Raw genomic sequence first — 20,125 nt, forward strand, 5'->3', positions numbered from 1 at the left:
CACACTCTAGACCCAGCAACCTCTGAAAAAGCCCTGCCTATATGACCCAATGAAGCTTTGAGGGGATGTCTAGACAAGCCACAACAATAAGCAAAATGAACTGATTTGGAGGAGTTATATTGTGGATTAAAGAACAAATGTTGTGAACAACTTCATTGTCTTCTGCAAAACAGCAGTAATTTCTACTTAGTAAAATTTATATTCTCATCTAAAAATTGTAACTTCTTTGGACAATATTGTTAACTTGATCTTTTGGGCGTTTTTATCCTAGGTCTCTCGGGATCTGGTGTGCTTTCTCCAGCTGGATCATGTCAATGTTTACTATGGCCAGGACTATCGGAACAAATACAAAGCACCTACAGACTATTGTCTGGTCCTAAAGGTAAGCACATACCTCTTTTTAGGAATTTTACTTGATGTTAGACATGGGTTATTGGACATTTGCAATAGTTTGGATCTCCAGCAAGTGTATATTTTATGCTTTATTCTGCAGATTGAAAAAGGAATGGTAGAGCTTGGGGTGTATCTCAGTTCTAGAGCACTTGCCTTAGCATATACAAGTCATAGGGTTAGTTTCCCAGCACAGCCAAAGAATAAAAAGAAAAAAGAAAAAATGAATGAAAAACCTTGTGCTATGCCACAGCAGACTCAACCAATTAGCCTTAATTAGATTCATGCCAATAAAGAGTAGATACTGATTATAAACTTTGAGCCATAATATATAAAATATATTTGATTATATATTTGAGATTTGTATTTAGTAAGCTTATTTTAGGAAAGCTGAGGGCCAGGGATTTAGCTCAGTGGTGCCGCCGCCTGCCTCACAAGAGCAAGGTCCATCAGAGGGCACTGTGCCTAAGTTCCACCTTAGTGATCCTCAAGTCTACATGTTTATATCATCATATTTTATTTCTCTCTTCTCTAAGAATTGTTACTTGGTTCTGGAGAGTAGCATTTGTTTTAGAATCGGGGGTTACTTTGACAAAATTAGATCTAATGGCAACCATTTATTTAATACTTTCTCAGAGACCACCACTGTATCATTCAGGTTGTTTAGGATCAAATAATTCTTTAAGGTCAGAACAAAGTAACTTCACTTAGTAATTTTCAAAATGAGGCCCCTGAGAATTAAGACCAGGATGTCAAAATTATTTTTCTTGGACCAGGGATTTAGCTCAGTGGTGCTGCTGCCTGCCTCACAAGCACAAGGACCTAAGTTCAATCCTCAGTACAAAAAACAATTATTTTTCTCATAATACTAAGGTGTTATTTGCCTTTTACACTCTGATTCTCTCAAAAATGTATAGTGGAGTTTTCTACAAGGTCACATAATATATTTTTTCTCTGTTGACTAATGTAATATGTTTTTATGTAATTTTTTATCTTAATTTTTTTTTTTGCTTTAATTTCTTTTGTGTGTGTGTGTTTTTTTGTTTGTTTGTTTTTTGGTACTGGGGATCGAAGTGGGTTCCTTGCGCTTGTGAGGCAGGCGCTGGAACCACTGAGCTAAATCCCTGGCCCCTAGCTTCTTATGAGGTTAAATACTGAAGGAGTAGAAAAACTCCACTTCCATCTTCTCAGTGGCCTGTCTTGGCAAGAGAATTAAATTGATATAAGGTAGACTGACAAGAAAAAATCCTGATACAGGTTTTATATGATACAGTGGCCCCCATAAAGCAGTGAAGACCCAAAGAAGTAGTGGAGTCATTTGCTGTATGCTGGATTACATCAAGAGAAGTTAGTTGTGCACAGCAGCTACATTACATAAGGAACCCTAAAGATAGCATTCTCTGCACAGAAGGTGTGCTCAGAATTCTTAGTTTGAGCTCTTATCCTTGACTATGAGGATGTAGTATATTACTTATAGACCAGGGCATCTTTCATCTAAGAATTTCATCTTCTGTTTTCAAGAAACAGCATGAAGTTCTAAGTGTTCCTTTTGAGTCTGTTTTTTAAGTGACTTTAACTTAAATAATAATATGCCAGGGTAGTATATTTTTTACTCCTTCAAGCAGTAGACATAACCTACATAAAATAAAGTTATTTGGAGGACTCATAACATGAACGCAGTAAGAGCTGGTTATTTTCATCAGCTCAGAATTGTGAGAACCCACACCCTTCTTGTCTTTCCCTGTTCTGTCTTCTGCCTATCCTCCTAGTACAGGCTGGCACACCTCACCATCACAAGATGGCCACTACATGTCTAGGCATCAGAGAGAGGCCTAGGAAAATCCAGCAAGAGAGGGACTGTTTCTCCCTATACAGTATTTGCGTTTTTTTTTTTAAAGGAAAAATCTTTTCCAGAAGCTACCCAACAGTCATACCCTTGAGGGCTTCTATTTTGAGACAGAGCCTCACCAAGTTGTCTGGGTTGGGCTTGAATTTGAGATCCTCCTGCCTCCACCTCCTAAAGTGCTGGGATTATAGGTATATATAACCACGCATAGCATCCTTGAGGATTATTGACCTGAAATACACTCGAACTGCTAAACCATTCACTAAGAAGGTGTACAAAACCATTGTCCTTGCCCCTCACTAGTCAGAATTCACACCTGTGGGATACAAGTGAGGAGGATTGGTTTCTACCTCATAAGAAATAGGAAAAAGAGGCAGCTACTATGGGAAAGGCAGCTAACAGTATCTGTCACAATCACTACTAGTTCTGAGCACTACCTCTTACAGGTTGGATATTCCTAACATGAAAATCCATGATCTGAAATGCACTAAAATCTCACTTTTTGAGAACCAGCATGACATTCAAAAAGTTTCAGATTTTGGTTGGGCAGGGCTGTACCTCAGTAGTAGAGTACTTACCTGGTATGTCTGTGTCCCTAGATTCAATCCCCAGCACCACACAAAGGAAAAAAAATTGTTTTTGTTTCAGATTTTTGGATTAGGGATGCCCAAGCAGTAAAGTCACTACAGATATTCTAAAATACTTAAAACTTTGAAATCTGAATCTTAGGCATTTTGGATATGAAATACTCAGCTTGTATTACAGTCTCTTTTGTAACTCACAGAATTCTTAAGAATATTTTTGTGTCAAAGATTTTTTCTTTTTGTTTTTACAGTGATATGTGTACTTCATATTTGCTTTTAGTGATCTCTGTTTTCCATATTTGCTTTTAGTGATCTCTGTATTCCATATTTCCTTTTATATCATTAGGTGGGAACAATAGTAAACATAACCACCACTGTTTACTGTAGAACGCTAGGTGACAGGCCTGCACTAAAAAGGACATGCATATCAGCCTCAAGTCTGTCCTGAAGTCCCCTCTTTGCAGACACAGAGATTGAAATATAGAGCTAAGGGTCCATTTACCCAGGGCCATACAGCTATTAGGATTTAAAGATTTGTCTGTTTTCCTCTAAAATCTATACTAGATTTTACCTTTACAAATATTTTTGTTCTTGAGCATGAGTTCTAAAGAAAATGCTGCTGCACAGGACCTACACAAAATCAAGATAGTGTTTTGTTTTTGTTTTTTTTTGTACCGGGGATTGAACTCAGGACCTTGCACACAAGTTAGTGTTTATAAAAGGGCCTGTTTTTTCTGTCAGCTTCAGTCTGTGACCTATGAAATGTAGGATACTAGAAATATGCACGGTTTGAATGACAAATATGGTGAATGTTTAAACTTAAAAATTTTTATTACAGTAAAAGGCATATTGCCCTTAATTTCTCTCACCCCTAAAATACTCTTAGCCCATCATTTCTGCCACTCAGAAGTAGTTCTGGGAGTCCATTTTCATGAGTATCTTTTATTGTGCTGCCAGGGCTGCCTCAAGGTCCCAAATTAGTTCAAAACATTTCCCTTTCGTGGTCATTTTGACTTTGGGGAAGAGCTAGAGATCTTATGGTGGCTCAGGTCCAGTGAATAAGGTGGATGAGAACAGTGTTTATCACACCTCATAAAGACACGAGAAAGGATTTCCAGAACTGCTTTAAAAAGTGGCAAAAACAGAATGTGTTTTTGAGTCGAGGGGTGGGTATTTTGATGAGAATGATAGCCATGTGTCCTTTACATAATTTTTTATTTAAACATTCACCATATACTTGGATCGCACCTCATATATACACAGCCACATTTTGGTAATTAGTTTCTAAAAGGGAATAATAAAAGTAATAATGGTAAGTAAAGCTTATTCATGAAATGTGATAATATAGGAACAAACAGGATGTGTTAATATATCTGAAAGAGATACACATTTTTGAAATGTGTATTCATCTGTAAATAAGTTTCTTAAGGGAAACCTGTGTTTTAAAAATTATATACCACATTTATTGTTGGACTAGGTCTTGCCTTAGGCAGATTTAAAATTTCATTCCTACAGAAATGAGGCAAAATAATGTTTCCCTATGGTAGGTAGGAAGGGAAAAGTAGTTTGCATTGAACTTATAAAGCACTATTACTACAGAAATGTGCTATGGATAATAGTAATGGAATGGATAAGGTAAAGTGGTACGTGGTTCTTTTTCTTGCATGCCGCTTGTTAAGTTTTCAGGCCTATGTGTATGTGTTCCAAAGTAATAGCAAATCAGCATCATTTAGAAATGAAATGATGACCTTTCTTATAGTTACTCTTCTGTTTTGGAAGCAGTTTCTTTGGAGTCTTTAAGAATCTCAGAGTTGAAATTCTGTTTTTTAGCAGTGAATGTCTCTTCTATACTTGCTCTTAACCCTTGTGTGTGTGTGTGTGTGTGTGTGTGTGTGTGTGTGTGTGTGTGTGTGTGTGTATATTTTTTCAGTACCAGGGATCAAACTCAGGACCTTGTGCTTGCCAGGCAGACACTATGGCACTGAGCTAAATCCCCAGCCCTTAACCCTTGTATATTAAAAGTGATAGCATGTCATTGCAGAAAAAAGATTTTACCCCTAATCAGACAGTAGTATAACATAATAGTTAAGGTCATGGGTGCTGGAATGAAATTGAATTGGTTCAAATCTCAGTTCTTTTACTTACTAGGAGAAACTTTGAGTGTTGTCTTTAACTGTCTGTCTTTAAGCACTTTCAGAATGTGGAGATCATAGTAGTGGTAATAAGAGTTTTTGTGAGGATTGAATGAATTTAAAATATGTGAAAAAATTTTACATAATGTCTGGTACATAATCAGGGCTCAATAGATGCCATTTTAAATAAAGTAGTATATTATTGGAACAGGTGACTCCTGCAGTATTAATAGAGAGCTTTAATAAGGACTGCAATGAGTGCCCTTATTATGAGGGAAGCTAGAAAAGAATTTTAAACTAGAAACAGTCTAATGCTTGACTTACATGTAATCAAATAATTACACCATAATGCTCTTCAGGATATTATCCAGACGCCTGTGTTACAGAGAGGAGGTGAAAAGAGTAGAGGATAATTTTTCTTTGATTTTTTTCCCTGACATTGTTGATGTAAAAACCACCTTTTTGTGTAGAGAATGGATAGAAGCACACAGGCACACTCAGGACGCTGCTGTAGTTGAACAAACACCCATGCAGTCAGGAATGGTTGTAAATGCAAGGAAAAGATGGTGATGAAGGCTGAGCGTGTCCTGTAGCAGCAGCCTTGGCAGGCAGTGCTTCTGAGAAGCAGAACATCTCTTCTAACCCTAGCTGGCAGTAGTAAGAAAGCTCTTTCTCAGACAGCCTGCTTCATCTTCTGCACATACTATGGCTTCTCAAAGTCAAGGACCTGTTCTCTTTTGCATATCACTATATCCTAAAACCTAGTTGAAGCTTCTAGCAAATAGTTCTTACTCAGTAAGTATTTGTTGAATGAATAAATGAAGTGAAGTTCCTCTTCCTCCTTGTGTAGAAAAACCTAACTCTTCCACATGTCCTCCTTTGTGCTTTAAAGGTTATTGTGACACTTCTTTGGAATGTGATGTAGTGTGGACAAGCACCATGGTCCTAGAAGGGGCCTATACTGTCAGGAGAGAAAACTGTTGGGTATTGTTTTACTCACCTTTTATTGACTGAGGGTTTATCATTTAAAACTGTGACTATATGGCCGGGGATTTAGCTCAGCTGTTCCGCGTGTAAGGTCCTAAGTTTGATCCCTGCTACCAAAAAAAAAAAGAAGAAAAAAACTGTGACTACAGCCTTCAAGAAAAAAGGTGATTTGGGTAGTAAATGTTGTTTTAAAGGAGCTGAGCTCTGTAAAATGTTTAATGCACTGGGAGCAAAACATTGAAGGGACTTAACATTCTTTTTTCTCACTGTAGACCAGTGATTGATCTTTAACAGTGCAGGTATGGGGCCGGGGATTTAGCTCACTGGTTTCACTGCCTGCTGCACAAGCGCAAGGACCCAAGTTCAATCCCCGGTACCAAAAAACAAAACAAAAAAACAGTGCAGTATGAACTTGTTTTATTGATCTCATTGCTTCCACAACAAATAAATGTGGGATATTTTGGATAAAATTTTTTAAGCTGCTTTTGTTCATGTAATTAAACAAATTTTAAGTAATTTTCAGGCAAAATATAGCCATTACTTCAGTTTTCAGAATAACTTAAAAGAAGTCATAAACCTAACTCATTACATCCAAATTCAGTGTGGTTTGGGGCTTTTCTTCCCAAGGCACTGGTGGTTGAGGTCCAGTGGAGTAGTTGAACTAGCTTAAAACCATCCCTAATGCTTGCATTGTGAAGCCAGGGTCAGATCCTACACACACACACACACACACACCCAAACCCAACCATCCAAGGTCAGATCCTACACACACACACACACACACACACACCCCCAACCATCCAAGCTTCACTGACAGGTGCATCGGATTGTGAAGCAGTGTGAGGATGCCCTGGGGAAGCAGCTGGCTCCTGGAGGGCACACTGCACTCCTGCCATGGGGGGAGGGACCTCCACAGGAGTGTCATCTGTCTCCACCACAGCGCACCAGATGGGGCTGTGGGCTCCTGTCCTGGATTTATGCTGTGCACTTTGTGTCCCTGACCCAGTGACGACTCCAGAGCAGCACTGAAGCCTCACCAAAGCCCCTCTCTCCTTTGGAGCCTCCTGAACCCATGATTTCAGTGGGTTCAAAATGAAATATACATTCTCTTCCCTTTTCCTAATCCCACAGAATAAGAATTCTGCTGAATTAACCTTGATGTTTGTTTCTTTCAGATGTAGAAAGGTATGCTTTAACTTGGACAGACTGACCTAAAATTTAACCCAAATTTTACTTTGTGTGTGGGCTGTTTTATTTGGCCTTGTGACCATATGAGAAATATATTTATTATTATTATTTGGCCATTACTCTAGTAACTTACTGGGATAAGTTTAAGCTTTGATGAAGCTTTTTCTCCAGAAGATTTATTTGGATTTTTCCTTTAATCTTGCAGCACCCACAGATCCAGAAGAAATCTCAGTATATCAAATACCTCTGCTGTGATGATATGAGGACCCTGCATCAGTGGGTCAATGGGATCCGCATTGCAAAGGTACATTTCCTTCTGATGGGATGAACATTAAAGGATGGGTGTTTAATGATGCAGTTTTGGTTTCATGACATTTACTCTGATTGTCTTGTGTTCATGATTTTGCTAGTATTCATTTTCTTGGGCCTAAGTCTGATGTTTTAAATGTTGTCCTTTTTTCTTGGTGTGATAATAGTTGGTATTCATGGATTAACACTGCTGGTAAAAGTTTGTCGAGCATCACAGTGATTTATTGGCTTTGGAGAATGTATTATGTGATTCTCATAGCAGAAGTTAGCCTAAGCAAAGTAATTTTTACACTTGATCTTAGCCAAAAGGCCGAGAAGTGATAGCAAAGTAATTTTTTAATTAAGTAATAATCATTTATCAACCAGATTTAGAGCATTGTCTTAAATAGTGCTAAAGATTGGGCCCTGTATCAAGAATTTGGGATGAAAAAATATTTATAATGAACATAATAAAAATCAACTCTTAACTTCTTGTTGCTGTTCTATAAATGAGGAAAGATAAGATTATAATTTGCTAGTATTATAAGACTTGGGAGTATTATAGGTATTAATACAACTATAAACCAGTAAACAGAAGCATGCCCCCTTTGCTACCTCATCCTTCTAATAGCAAGTACAATTCAGTGTCATCATTTACTACCTGTTTAGTACGGAAAGCAGCTCTACTCGAACTATCAAGAAGCCGTGAAGAGGACGGAGTCTGCCTATGACTGGACATCCTTATCCAGCTCCAGTATTAAATCAGGATCCAGTTCTTCCAGCATCCCAGGTAGTCCAGATGCCTCAAAGCACTATTTTAGTACCACGACGGAGACTGATAGTAGACCTGATCGTTTCAACTTGATTCATAACAACCAGAGCCATACTGTTAGAATGGGCACTATCATGGACTAGTTCACAAATCATTATACAGACTTCTAAAGCCAGGAGTTTTGTTATTTATATGTATGAAGTTTACTACATACTGCTGAAATGTATGGGCTAAAAGGTTGCTTGGCAGAATATCTGTCCTCAGAATCTATGAGGAGGCTGCTCTTCTTCTATATAGATTTCCTGACATTGCAGTGTAGTAGACATGCCAGGAATTAGTTCAGAATTACTGTTCAGGAAGCCATTCAGGTCATCAAACTTTCTAAAATTTTTACAGGAAATCAGTGTTAATCAAACAGGGCTTTCAGATTCCCACATCCTTTAAGCAAGCGTAAACAAGTTTCAAAATGTTCCCTGAATGAGGTCCATGCTCCCTAATTTTTTTGTTGTTCATTGACTTAAAAACTGTATGATTTGGGCCGGGGATTTAGCTCAGTGGTTCTGCCACCTGCTGCACAAGCACAAAGACCTGAATTCAATCCCCGGTACCAAAAAAAAAAAAAAGAATTGGACAGTGAAATATATAATAATGTAGTATAGGATACTAACCCAAATTATAAATATCCATGAGACCATACTAATATGAAAAAATTATTGAATAAACAAACAAGAGACAGATCTCTATACAGAAGATTACTAAATGGCTCACATAGATACTCTGTCTCCAAGGAGGTGGACCTAATCTCCCCTGTGCTCAAGTGCTGGCTGCACACAGTGACCTTGCTTCCAAAGGGTAGTGGTGGTGGGGGAAGTAACTGTACAGTGAAGACCCTGACAAATAGAACTTCAGCCCAGTGATCACGATCAGTGTCATCAAGTAGGAAGTCACTGATTGCAGGCGCCCCCATGGAATGTGAGGAAGATGGCTTATTCGTTCTGTGCTCTTCTTCCCAAATTCATAATCTCCATTTCATCAAAGGAGAAGTACTAGACCAAAGCTAAGAAATACTCTGCATTAAAACAGGGCTCTTTTACTGTAATTTTCAGTCTTTCATGGTGAACTATTCAAAAAGAATGAAGATTTACTCTAAGGCGTGGTGGCACACACCTATAATTCCAGCACTCAGGAGGCTGAGGCAGGAGGATCACTGTGGGTTTGAGGCCAGCCTGGGCTACATAAGTGATTTTTAAGGCCAGACTAAACTACACAGTAAGACCCTGCCTCCAAAAAAAAAAAGATTCCCTGTTAACCCTAAGATAAGGGAAGTTTTCTGGTGAAAAATACTAGCTGTGTTTGTAATAAAATTAGCTGAGTAAAAATAACTTACTGCTATTTTGCATAGCTTTTGGTCCTGTGTAAAAGATCTAAAAGTACATATTCATACTGTCAGAATAATGACTGATTTAATATGCTTTTTCACTCTTTGTAACAGAGTCTCAGTCTAATCACTCTAACCAGTCTGATAGTGGAGTCTCTGACACCCAGCCAGTGGGACATATCCGCTCCCAGAGCATCGTGAGCTCCATCTTCTCCGAAGCCTGGAAGCGAGGCACTCAGCTAGAGGAGTCCAGCAAGGTAACAGAGTGGCTCGAGTTTACTCACAGAAACCTGTGGTGCTCCTGGGCTTAGCTAGTGCTCTTCTACTCCTTTATTGGGAATTTTACTTGGGGCCATTTCAGTCTTCCACCTAGAGACCTTCAGTCTTGCTAACTGTAATGGAAAAAACCATTTGAGAAAGATCTGTTGATCTGGCCTCTCCTTGAAAATGGATATTTGCTATTTGGCTCTAATGAACTGAAACAAAAAACTCTGTTAGTTTAACTCTTCTATCAGTGGTTCAAAATTTTAAGATAAAACATTTTCCTCCTTTCTACCCTTAACCAGTTGATGGAGCAGTACCGTGTGATATCAGTCCCCTGTAACTGTATATGTTCCAGAGAGACTGCTTACAGTTATTTCTATATCCATTATTAATTGAATTTATTCAGTCGTTCCTCATCTTTTATGATTTTTTTTGCATTTCTTTGGACACTGATGCATTTTCTCAAATTATGTTTTACGGTAGAAGACTTTAATTGAAATCAATCCCGTTAAAATTTTGCATTTCTGAGCCTCGCATAGTAGATTATTCAGACACTGAAGAATGAGTATAATTATTTCAGTACTATAAATTTAGAAAAGTAAATTCTTTGACTCAACTGAAAGACACTTTAGTGCTTCATCAAGTAGGCTCCGCTGTTGTGCAGGGGCAGGGGGGTCATACCCAGGCCACCTCAGCACCAGAACTGAGTCACACCCTGCCTGGGCTGTTGTGTTTTTACCCAAAAATCATTTTGAGAGTTTTGTTTTTGTGGTCAGAGTCCCTCCATAAATTTACAAATGAGAACCAAATGGGTGTTTATTCTTTATTAAAATACTTCTTCTCGGGCTGGAGATTTAGCTCAGTGGTTTTGCCGCCTGCTGCTCAAGTGCAAGGACCCAAGTTCAATCCCTGGTCCAAAAAATAAAAAAAAACCTTCTTGCATATATCGTTAACTGCCCCTGAGGGTGAGTAGAGGAGGCCTTCATTACCCACTGTGGAAAGGGAAGCACTTTCCTTCAGAAATGAGTATTTGAGAATTGGTCCCAGTTACCTGAATTCTCAAAACATTGACAGTTTAACTCCCTTGTCAGAGACTTACACATTTAAGAAGTAATTCTTTCTCATTCCCCTTAAATCAGTTGGGATGGAGCTTATACTCTAAGCATGTGCTAGAAACGTTGGTTACATTATTCAGAAGTCTGAAGAAAAATCCTTGCCTTACCAAATAAATAATGGCGCACTTTAAGTTGTAGAACTGCCCAGTTGTTAGCTGTTAGGCCAAGGAAAAGAAAGGCAGAGTGTTTTGTGATTAGGAAACAAGGTTTGACATTCCAGAGTCTTAGAAAGAGAATAAGCCCTGGCGTGCAGTGTCAGTCTGTCTGAATCTTGATCCCTCTGTGTTTCTTGACACTTCAGTCTCAGGTGCCACCCAAGACGGCCGGCACAGCTGAGCTGTGCACCCCTGAGCCAGCCAAGGCAGGGCCCAGTGAAGGTCAGGGCTGTTCTCTGGAACATTAACCTGGGTGACCCCATAACCCATGCCTCCCTTCTAATGCTTTATTCCCATGTGCCATTTTTAAAGGAACATGCAAGTGTTCTGGCAGGCATTAGAAGTCAGCCTATAATGAGCCTGCTAGCCCACTAACCCATGCATTCTCAGTGCCAGACGTCATAAGTGAAAACAAATGTTTTGTCTATTCTTCATAGTTGGTTCATAAAACCTAATAGGTGCACCCAGAGTTAACACCAGAGGAACTTCTTTCCTCCTTTTAAAAGTATTTGAGCCTCAGTGGTGCATGACTAGCTCCATGAATCAATTTCGGCAATGCCAGGAAGCACCCACGTGGAGTGTAAGAAGTACCCACGTGGAGTGGGTGGCGGGTTGCTGCAAACCCTAGCTCCCCTTTCTTGATACATTTTTCTTTTTGTCTTCCAAAAGTTCCCATTTGTTTTCTTCTGGATTTTTCTGTGTGATAGTTTGTGATCGTTTGCTATAATGTTTACATAGCATTTCTTAGCACATTTTTTCAGTAAAACATATAGGAATGCCCTGTACCTGCACTGCTGGGTTTCTGTGCATGCTGGGTGCATGTCTCAGGAGGACACAGGGTGTGTGTGCTCTTTCACTGCCGTGTGCCTGCATGCTGAGCACGCTAACTGTGCCGCACGGCCTCTTCCCTCCTCAGACACCCTCTGCCAGCACCCATCCTAGGCATGACATCTGTTCCCTGTGGGTGCAGTTAGGACGGAAAGGTGAAGGAGCCACATATCCACTTGCTAGAGTCAGGACGGGCCAGGGCCCTACACAAATGGTTCCCACGTGGGTAAATGTGTGTGGAAGTCACATGCCAAGGTCAGGAATCATATCCTCGAAGCAGGAAAGCCTTCCTGGATTGTGCCCACCTGTTAGAGAAGATGCTGAATGGAACACATTTTCTGTGTCCTTGTGTATTTTCTGACATTGTCAGTCTTGCTGCGTCCTTCTGGTCTGTGTCCAGATTCCATGCCGTTTAGCTTCAGACAGTCAAACCACACCTCTCTAACTTGGGTTTGTTGTGTTTTATCCCCTTATTCTCCTTTTTAGGCCAGAATGGAATCCATGAATCGGCCCTACACTTCACTCGTGACCCCTCTGTCCCCACAGACTAAGATGGTCACCCCCTATGCTGCTTCCCAGCCCTCGCCCCCTCTCCCCCCGCCCCCGCCCCCGCCCCCTCCTCCCCCACCCCCGCCCCCGCCCCCGCCCCCCCCTCTCCCCAGCCAGTCTGCACCTTCTTCGGGCTCCTCAGCCACCATGTTCGTCAAGTACAGCACAATCACAAGGCTGCAGAATGCATCTCAGCATTCAGGGTCCCTGTTTAAGTCTCCACCACCTCCAGGAATGCAGCCACTGCCCTTTGCCTCACAGGCTGTCAAACCTCAGATCCTGGTGCCCCCCAGTGGTGATGTTCCACCACCGCCACCCCCTCCACCCCCCCCCACTCCTGGCTCAGCTATGGCCCAGCTAAAGCCAGCACCTTGTGCCCCGTCCCTTCCCCAATTCAGCCCCCCACCTCCTCCTCTGAAGATCCATCAAGTCCAACACAGTACTCAGGCCGTGGCTCCCACACCCCCGCCGGCTCCTCCCATCCCTGCAGCCCTCCCTCCGCAGGCCCCCCCCAAGCCCCTCCTCGCCATGCCCCCACCAGTCAGCACCAAGACTGTGCCACTTCCTGCACAGGCTGCACTACCCACCCCTGCCCCTGTACTGCCCCCAGCAAAGAAACAGCCCCCGTTCCCTCTTTCTCAGGTTCCACCCTGTCCCCCTGCTACTCCTTCCCCGTGCCCCCCTCCCACGCTCCCCAAGCAGCAGAGCTTCTGTGTGAAGCCCCCTCCCTCCCCTTTGTCCCCCGTGCCCTCTGTGCCCTCCGTCGTAAAGCAGATCGCCAGCCAGTTCCCACCTCCTCCTGCTCCTGCCGAGTCCCAGCCCCTGAAGCCCAGCCCAGCCCATGTCACGATGCAGTCCCCTCCTGCTGTGAAAGCAAAGCCCAAGTGGCAGCCCAGCGCCATTTCTGCCCCTTCTGCCATCCCTGCCCCTTCTCCGGACTTCCCTCCTCCCCCTCCGGAAAGTAGCCTGGTGTTTGCTCCTCCTCCACCACCACCGGCCCCAGCCCCACCACCAGTGCCAGCCACAGCTTCCTCTACCCCTGATAAAGGTGGATCCCCGGGGAAGAAGCCCAGTAGGATGTCCAGCCCTGGGGGCAAGAAGCCACCCCCGACGCCGCAGCGCAACTCCAGCATCAAGTCTGGCAGCGGCACTGAGCAACCTGAGCCCAAAAGGCCCTCGGTGGACAGTCTGGTAAGCAGGTTTGCCCCGCCTGCGGAAGAGACCCCACCGCCACCCACAGCACCACCCAAGCCCGGGAAGCTGCATCTCTCTGGAGCCGGCTTCCCTAGCGTCCTCCAAGGGGCAGCGCCCGCAAAACCTCCGGTGCTGAGTGGGCGCGGAAAGGACTGCATGGTAGAATTTCCTTCTCCGCCATCAGATTCTGACTTTCCACCCCCTCCACCTGAAACTGAGCTTCCTCTGCCCCCCATCGAGATCCCACCCGTATTTTCAGGAAACACTTCACCCAAAGTGGCAGTTGTTAATCCTCAGCCACAGCCATGGTGTAAAATGTCAGTGAAGAAGGCTCCTCCGCCCACACGACCCAAGCGGAACGACAGTACCCGCCTCACGCAAGCAGAGCTCTCTGAGCAGCCACCAATGGCCACAGTTGTGCCACAAGTGCCCACATCTCCTAAGTCCAGCCTTAGTGTCCAGCCTGGATTCCTGGCTGACCTCAACAGGACCCTGCAACGGAAGTCCATCACCCGGCACGGCTCACTGTCCTCCTCCCGCACGTCCAGGGCAGAACCTACAGCCACCATGGATGATATGGCCTTGCCTCCGCCACCCCCCGAACTGCTCTCCGATCAACAGAAGGCCGGCTACGGGGGTAGTCATATATCAGGCTATGCAACCTTGCGGAGAGGACCCCCTCCCGCTCCCCCCAAAAGAGACCAGAACACCAAGCTCTCCAGAGACTGGTAGCCACCAGAAAACGATTTTCGTGTTATCTATAAATTTTACAATCAGCTCACCTGATCATCTGTGCATTCAGGTGTTCAGAGCCTCCTGGTATAATGGTGTTATTCAGGTAGTGTCTGGCCTGTGTGTGTGTGTGTGTACACATATGTATACATAAATGTATATGTATGTATATAGAGAACTGAGAGTAATACTATTTATTCCTTTCCTCTCCAAATCTGAAAATAGGTTTTGTGTATTTTGGGTGGAAGAGGCATGGAAGGGGATGTTTACTGTCTCTTAGGATTTGTCTATCATGTAGATTGGACCAAAAACTTCTAATTAATTACTTAGAAGGTATTTTCTAAGTGTCTGTGCAGTCTACTTGTGCATGTTATATATTATATAATTAAGAAATAGATGTATAACAGGTTGTTTCTCAGTTTTGAGAAAACCAGAGTGTTTGGTATAGCTATTGAGCTTTTGTGTTTGGTTTTCCCCAATTGGCTGAGTTAGAACTGTTTGACTGACACTTCATTACTATACATTATGGGGCACTTTAAATCAGGAAGGAAAAAAAAAAAACTCAGCTTTGTAGAATGGGTAAATAGTGCAGGAAAGGGAAATTTCCGCAATGTCTACATGTGGTTGTGCATAGCAAATCCATGGTATAACAGACTGTTGTCATTGCAGTGCTCCTGCAATGAGCCCACCCACATATAGGATGTTCTCACAGGTAAGTTCGGTGTGTACACTGTGTGCATAACTTTAATACTGTATTGCTGGCTAGTCTGAATGCTGTCTTACGAAGCCTCAACTTGGCTTCATGGTCCTTACTTTGATTTATTGTGAATGTCCAATCAGTATCCCTGTAATGCGCTGTCCCAGTATGTCCTTGGGTCATCAGTTAACCTTCTCTATACTGTATACTTTAGGTAGATGTTGAAATCTGTAAACAGATGGTATATAAAATACTCCTGGTGCCCAATATGGTGCATCATTAAGAAAAACAAAATCACCTTCTGCAATATCTGTCTTTTTTTGTGTATTGCTCTCTAGAAGGGAAAGAAAAGAGAACAAAACTGGGCCCTGAACAGATGCCATTAATCCGGTTATATATGGGTTATAATACATAATTCATTAGGTATGGGATTATCACTGAGGGAAAGAAAGAGGTTGATAATTTCATTCAGAGCCACTAGAGAGCTGTTAGCATCTTCACTGACTGCACCTGGGTTACAGACATGGGTCTAGGTAATGAGGTGTTGTGGTGGGGTAGTGTAGTACCAAGTTCAGTCAGTGACATTACATATTGTGCATGTGCAATTTGGTGTAACAAGGAACCATTGCTCAAAGGACACACTATACGTCCATATGCTTCACTCTCTATACTTTTTTCTGTGACTTTTCCTTTGTATGTAAGAGAAGTATATACCGTCTTATCAATTTACCATGATACATTTGACTGCTAAGAATAAAATGCAGGGCCAGGGATGTAGCTCAGTGGTTTCGCTATCTGCCTTACAAGCGCCAGGTCCCAAGTTCGATCCCCAGTACAAAAAAAAAAAGAATAAAATGCAATCTTAGAGCTACTCTTAAGAATAAAAATTGCCCATCCCAGCAATTAGAAATGAACACATCTTGTAATGAAAGTCTGTGCCTGCTGTGAGGATTACCACTGCAAGCTGCAGACATGTTGGCACTGCCCCACAGGAGAAAGTGACTCCAATGAAGTGGGAAAAAGAAGCTAAACAATTCAATAAACTAAAATTGTACTGTGTATGCAAGGCATCACTATAACCTACTCTCCAAGAAAGAACTGCATCACGAGAGGAAGTAGGTACACCTTTTCACTCCAAATCTCCAGGCTATTGTTCATTCAGTATATTCATGTGGTCACCGAGCAATAAGTATACCGTTTTGCATTTTTAATAGCCTGGCTTCTTTAAAAGTATTTTTTATTTCTTTCAAATCACTCTGTTTTGTGTGCTTGACATTCTGATGCTTAGGAAGTGACCTTTAACATATGTGCATTGTAATTTGCGCATGCGCAGCACTGTGGGTAACCTGTGAGCGCAGACGGCTGGGCACTGCTGTGCTCCAGGATGCAGTCATTTCCATAGTCTTCTACTCACTGCTTTAGGGTCTAAGAATCACCCATATTTGCAGGGTAAAATTACTAAGGATATGAATCAAGTTATCTAAATATTCTTCCCTGAGATTTTATTTTGAGTTTTCCCTAAAGCAGCCTTTGTTGTTGTTAGGATGGGATTTGCTGGGATTTCTTGCGGGCGTCTGCCCTGAACTGCTGCTTCTGGCGTGCTGTCCTGAAAGAGCAGCCATCTTTATACACCGGTTATGCCAAGCTGAGCAGGGCCCAAGGGGAGACCACATGTTGTTTCTATCCCTAGTACAGTGGCTTGTCTGACAACAGGCTCTTCTTTTTATGTTTCTCCAAGGATGGAAATAGCTATTAATTTTTTTTTAAGTTTTATGTGTGCAACAAGTGAATCAAAAGAAGATTCTACTTCTAGTGTTTTACTCCTTAGTGGAGTTTTCTTTTAACTTGGGTTTTGGTTGGGATCAAGGTTTCGGTTTTTCTCCTCCTGGGACTGTATTCTGGCAGCTCTCTTTCCTCTGTTCTGTTCCTGGAAACACCTACTGCCAGACAATACTAGTGCTGTCCCTTCTCTCACTGCTTTCGCCTCTGGCTCCATATGGCTTCTTCAGGGCAGGGAAGGACACCTGGACAGCTGACTTGGAGCTGCTGATGAGTAAACAACACAGACAAGGGCACCCTGCTACTGAGGGCGGTGCAGACAGGTCCCTGGCAGAGTGATCTGCTTGGCCAGGGATACCCTTCATTTTACTATAGATAATTTCAAAATTGGATCGCTTTGCGCTTAGGTTTTTGCACCAACTCTGAAGAGCAGCAGAACCTATGCTTGGCTAATAAAACAATTTATTTCAGGTTCAGAGGTAGTAATGTAGACTTCTATGTTGAATTTTACCAACTTGGTTTTTACTACTCAAAAGACTTACATTTTTTTTCCTACCTACTCCTCACCTGGAAAGAAAAATTATTCTTAAGGTTTTTAGATGCCCACTTAACTGTACACTGGATTTTTTAAATATCTGGAACTTTTTTTAAACAAAAAGAAGGCTGAATCTTTTAAGTTACATGAAACTTTTCATGAGAAAATTTTAAGACATGTATTGATGATGGTGTTTCACAGTCCTCTAAAATCAAGGTGCTCCTGCCCACTGACAGCATGTCCTACCAAGGGCTGTGAACTATTCATGTGCATGTTTACCTTGTCACTAATAACAATACTGAATTTACCAAGAAAGTTAAAATAGATCATAATTCCAATAGTGACAATTCTGAAATCAAATCAAGGTTATTGTGCATTCAAGTTTCAGAAGCTGCTCTTTGGAAGAATAGATTATAAATTACCCTAAAGAATGCTTCAGGCAATGGGGTGGCTCGGTTTGATTTCAATATCAGACCTCTCACAGAACCCTTTGTCACCTTTCTCACCTAAACCAGTTTTATGTTATAAACACAAAGTAATTTTTAAACAATTAAAAACAGTCCATTCCTATTTCCATGTATCTTTACAGACTTTTTTCATATACCTTCAAAACATTTTAACTGATGTACTCCCACAGAATTTAATCAAGTTTAGACCAATTAAACCTGTATCATCCTGTATTATAGGTTGTGATGACTTACTTTTAATAAAATAGGTATTACTTAGGTTTATACACTTTAGAGGGTTTTTTAAAAAAATGCTTTTAGATTACATATACAGTCTGACACTGGTTTTTGTTTTTATACAACTTCATTTGTGTAAAGGATGGTATCCCTAACCCTGTAGGAATGTGGCCTCTCACTAAGTTGAGATTTGATCCAAAGAGAAAATACAAGTACAACAGAAATAGCCCGTTATCTTTTTAGATGTTCCCTTTAAAGTCCAGTAAGAACATTTCCACACACCACTGTAACCCATAAAAAAATAAAGTGCTCGGTTTTTATTGTGACCTTAGAAGAGCTATGTGTAAAAGAAATCAAATCTAACCTGAAGACTAAATTTGCTCAATAAAAAGCAAAATAACATCCCTGAAAAACAGCTGGGCGGTGGGGGGGGGGGGACCTCTCTTAACTGCTTTTGCTGTTTGCTTGATGAAGTAATAAACCATTTAGGAGAGAAAACTATTTGCTATAAGCCCCAGTGCCTTGGACTCTTGGAGGAAGAGCATTTAAAAAGCAAGCAGCAAACTTCGAGGTGCTAATGAAACAAAGAAAGGTTTTGGCAGAAATAGGAAAAGTGTCAATCTTACAAAAGATGACTTCATCTAACCACATGGGGTCTGGCTACTTTCTACCAAAGATGTTTAGAGAAGCGAACCAAGTCAGGGTGATGACTATATTTGAAGACAGGTGAGTTCAGATGTGTGCTGATCTTGAGTGGCTACAAATACCAGGCACTTGATTGTTGATGTTTTAACCCCTTAAGGCAGGAAAACATGTCTGCACACTCAAAAGGGGAAAACTTCAAAAACTGTCCATTGTTCATTAAATCTAATAGAATCTACCTAATACCAAAAACTGCCATTTTTCATGATTTCCCACCTCCTAAATTTCTCTATTTGTAAATAATCTCTCCTAGAAAATAAGCATTAACTGGAATGTTTCAACTGAATTTTGCTGAGTTTTATTATCAGCTACTAGTGAACTCTTCCTGTAGAGATGTTATGATAAATACTAGTTGTTGCTAAGTATTGTAAAAATATTGTTTACTGTTTTAAAGGAAAATTGCACATTATATTTAACTTAGATTCCTCCCTCCCTTCCCCTTTAAAAAAAAAAAAAAGAGTTAAAGCTCACTGACTTCTAGGCTGTGGGAACTTTGCCATAAATAGACACAGTGTAGAAATATACTTTTTTAAAGCATGGAAAAGATGACAAAAGGAACTGCATTATAAAGAACCAGATAGAGGACATTATTCAAAGGATTATGCACAGCTCTGTAAAGATGAAGTTTTTCTTCCTTTTAGCTTTGCTACTGCTTCTCCTTAAATGTATGCTCATTTCATTATGTGCCTTGCTCCCAGATTGCGCAAAGCTATATATAGAATACATTTATCACAAATATATATATATGAGAGAGATATATTCAGTACTACTGATGGTGTTTTTGTTCTACTGCTGGTTTAAGTTATTTTCCAACTTACTCTTTACCAGTTATTGTCAGTAAACTATTGTAATGGCTTTGGACAGCAGTCATATAGTCAGTGTAAATTTGTTTTTCCAGTATGTTTTCATTATGTCAGCCTACACAATCCTGAATTTAAAAAACAAAAACAACATTTCAGCAGGGGCACTTTGTTTGTGGATGGGCACCACTAAGAACCTGGTTTTGCTTTTTTTTTTTTTGGTACCAGGGATCCAACTCAGGACCTTGCACTTGGCAAGGCAGGCACAGTGCCACTGAACTAAATCCCTGGCCCCCTGGTTTTGCTTTTTATTTTGGGGTACCAAAAAATAGCCTGTTCGGTAAAAACAAATTAAGTGTGAAGATGAATAAACTATGGTTTGATGTGTTCAATTTGTTACCTTTAATCTGTAACAGACTGGGGAGCTTTGGCCATTAAATACATTTTAAAAGGTAATGGCTTTTTAAGGGTTTGTGTTTTTTTTTTAACCTTAAATAAAGTACAACCAAATACAAACAGGAGGGCTA

General features: G+C 41.2%; 2 protein-coding genes across 6 annotated transcripts in view; one reads left to right on the forward strand and one right to left on the reverse strand.

Annotated features, from left to right (window-relative positions):
* Positions 1-20,054, forward strand: part of Raph1 (Ras association (RalGDS/AF-6) and pleckstrin homology domains 1) — a 127,135-nt gene extending 107,081 nt beyond the window's left edge. For all 3 annotated transcript variants that reach the window (XM_021263579.2, XM_087205831.1, XM_021263580.2), the window contains exons 10-14: positions 272-382; positions 7,333-7,431; positions 8,085-8,205; positions 9,680-9,822; positions 12,414-20,054. In XM_021263579.2, coding sequence (XP_021119238.2) covers positions 272-382; positions 7,333-7,431; positions 8,085-8,205; positions 9,680-9,822; positions 12,414-14,402 — 2,463 coding nt within the window. In that variant the 3' untranslated portion in view covers positions 14,403-20,054. The remainder of the gene's footprint in view (positions 1-271; positions 383-7,332; positions 7,432-8,084; positions 8,206-9,679; positions 9,823-12,413) is intronic.
* The window catches only part of Abi2 (abl interactor 2), a 163,824-nt gene that overhangs the window by 46,590 nt on the left and 97,109 nt on the right, over positions 1-20,125 (reverse strand). The gene's annotated exons all lie outside the window — the stretch shown is intronic.

The sequence above is a fragment of the Heterocephalus glaber genome, unplaced genomic scaffold, assembly GCF_053883595.1.
Source record: "Heterocephalus glaber isolate CG9 unplaced genomic scaffold, H.glaber_assembly_v1.0 deba00000621, whole genome shotgun sequence".
NCBI classification, from domain to species: Eukaryota; Metazoa; Chordata; class Mammalia; order Rodentia; family Bathyergidae; genus Heterocephalus; species Heterocephalus glaber.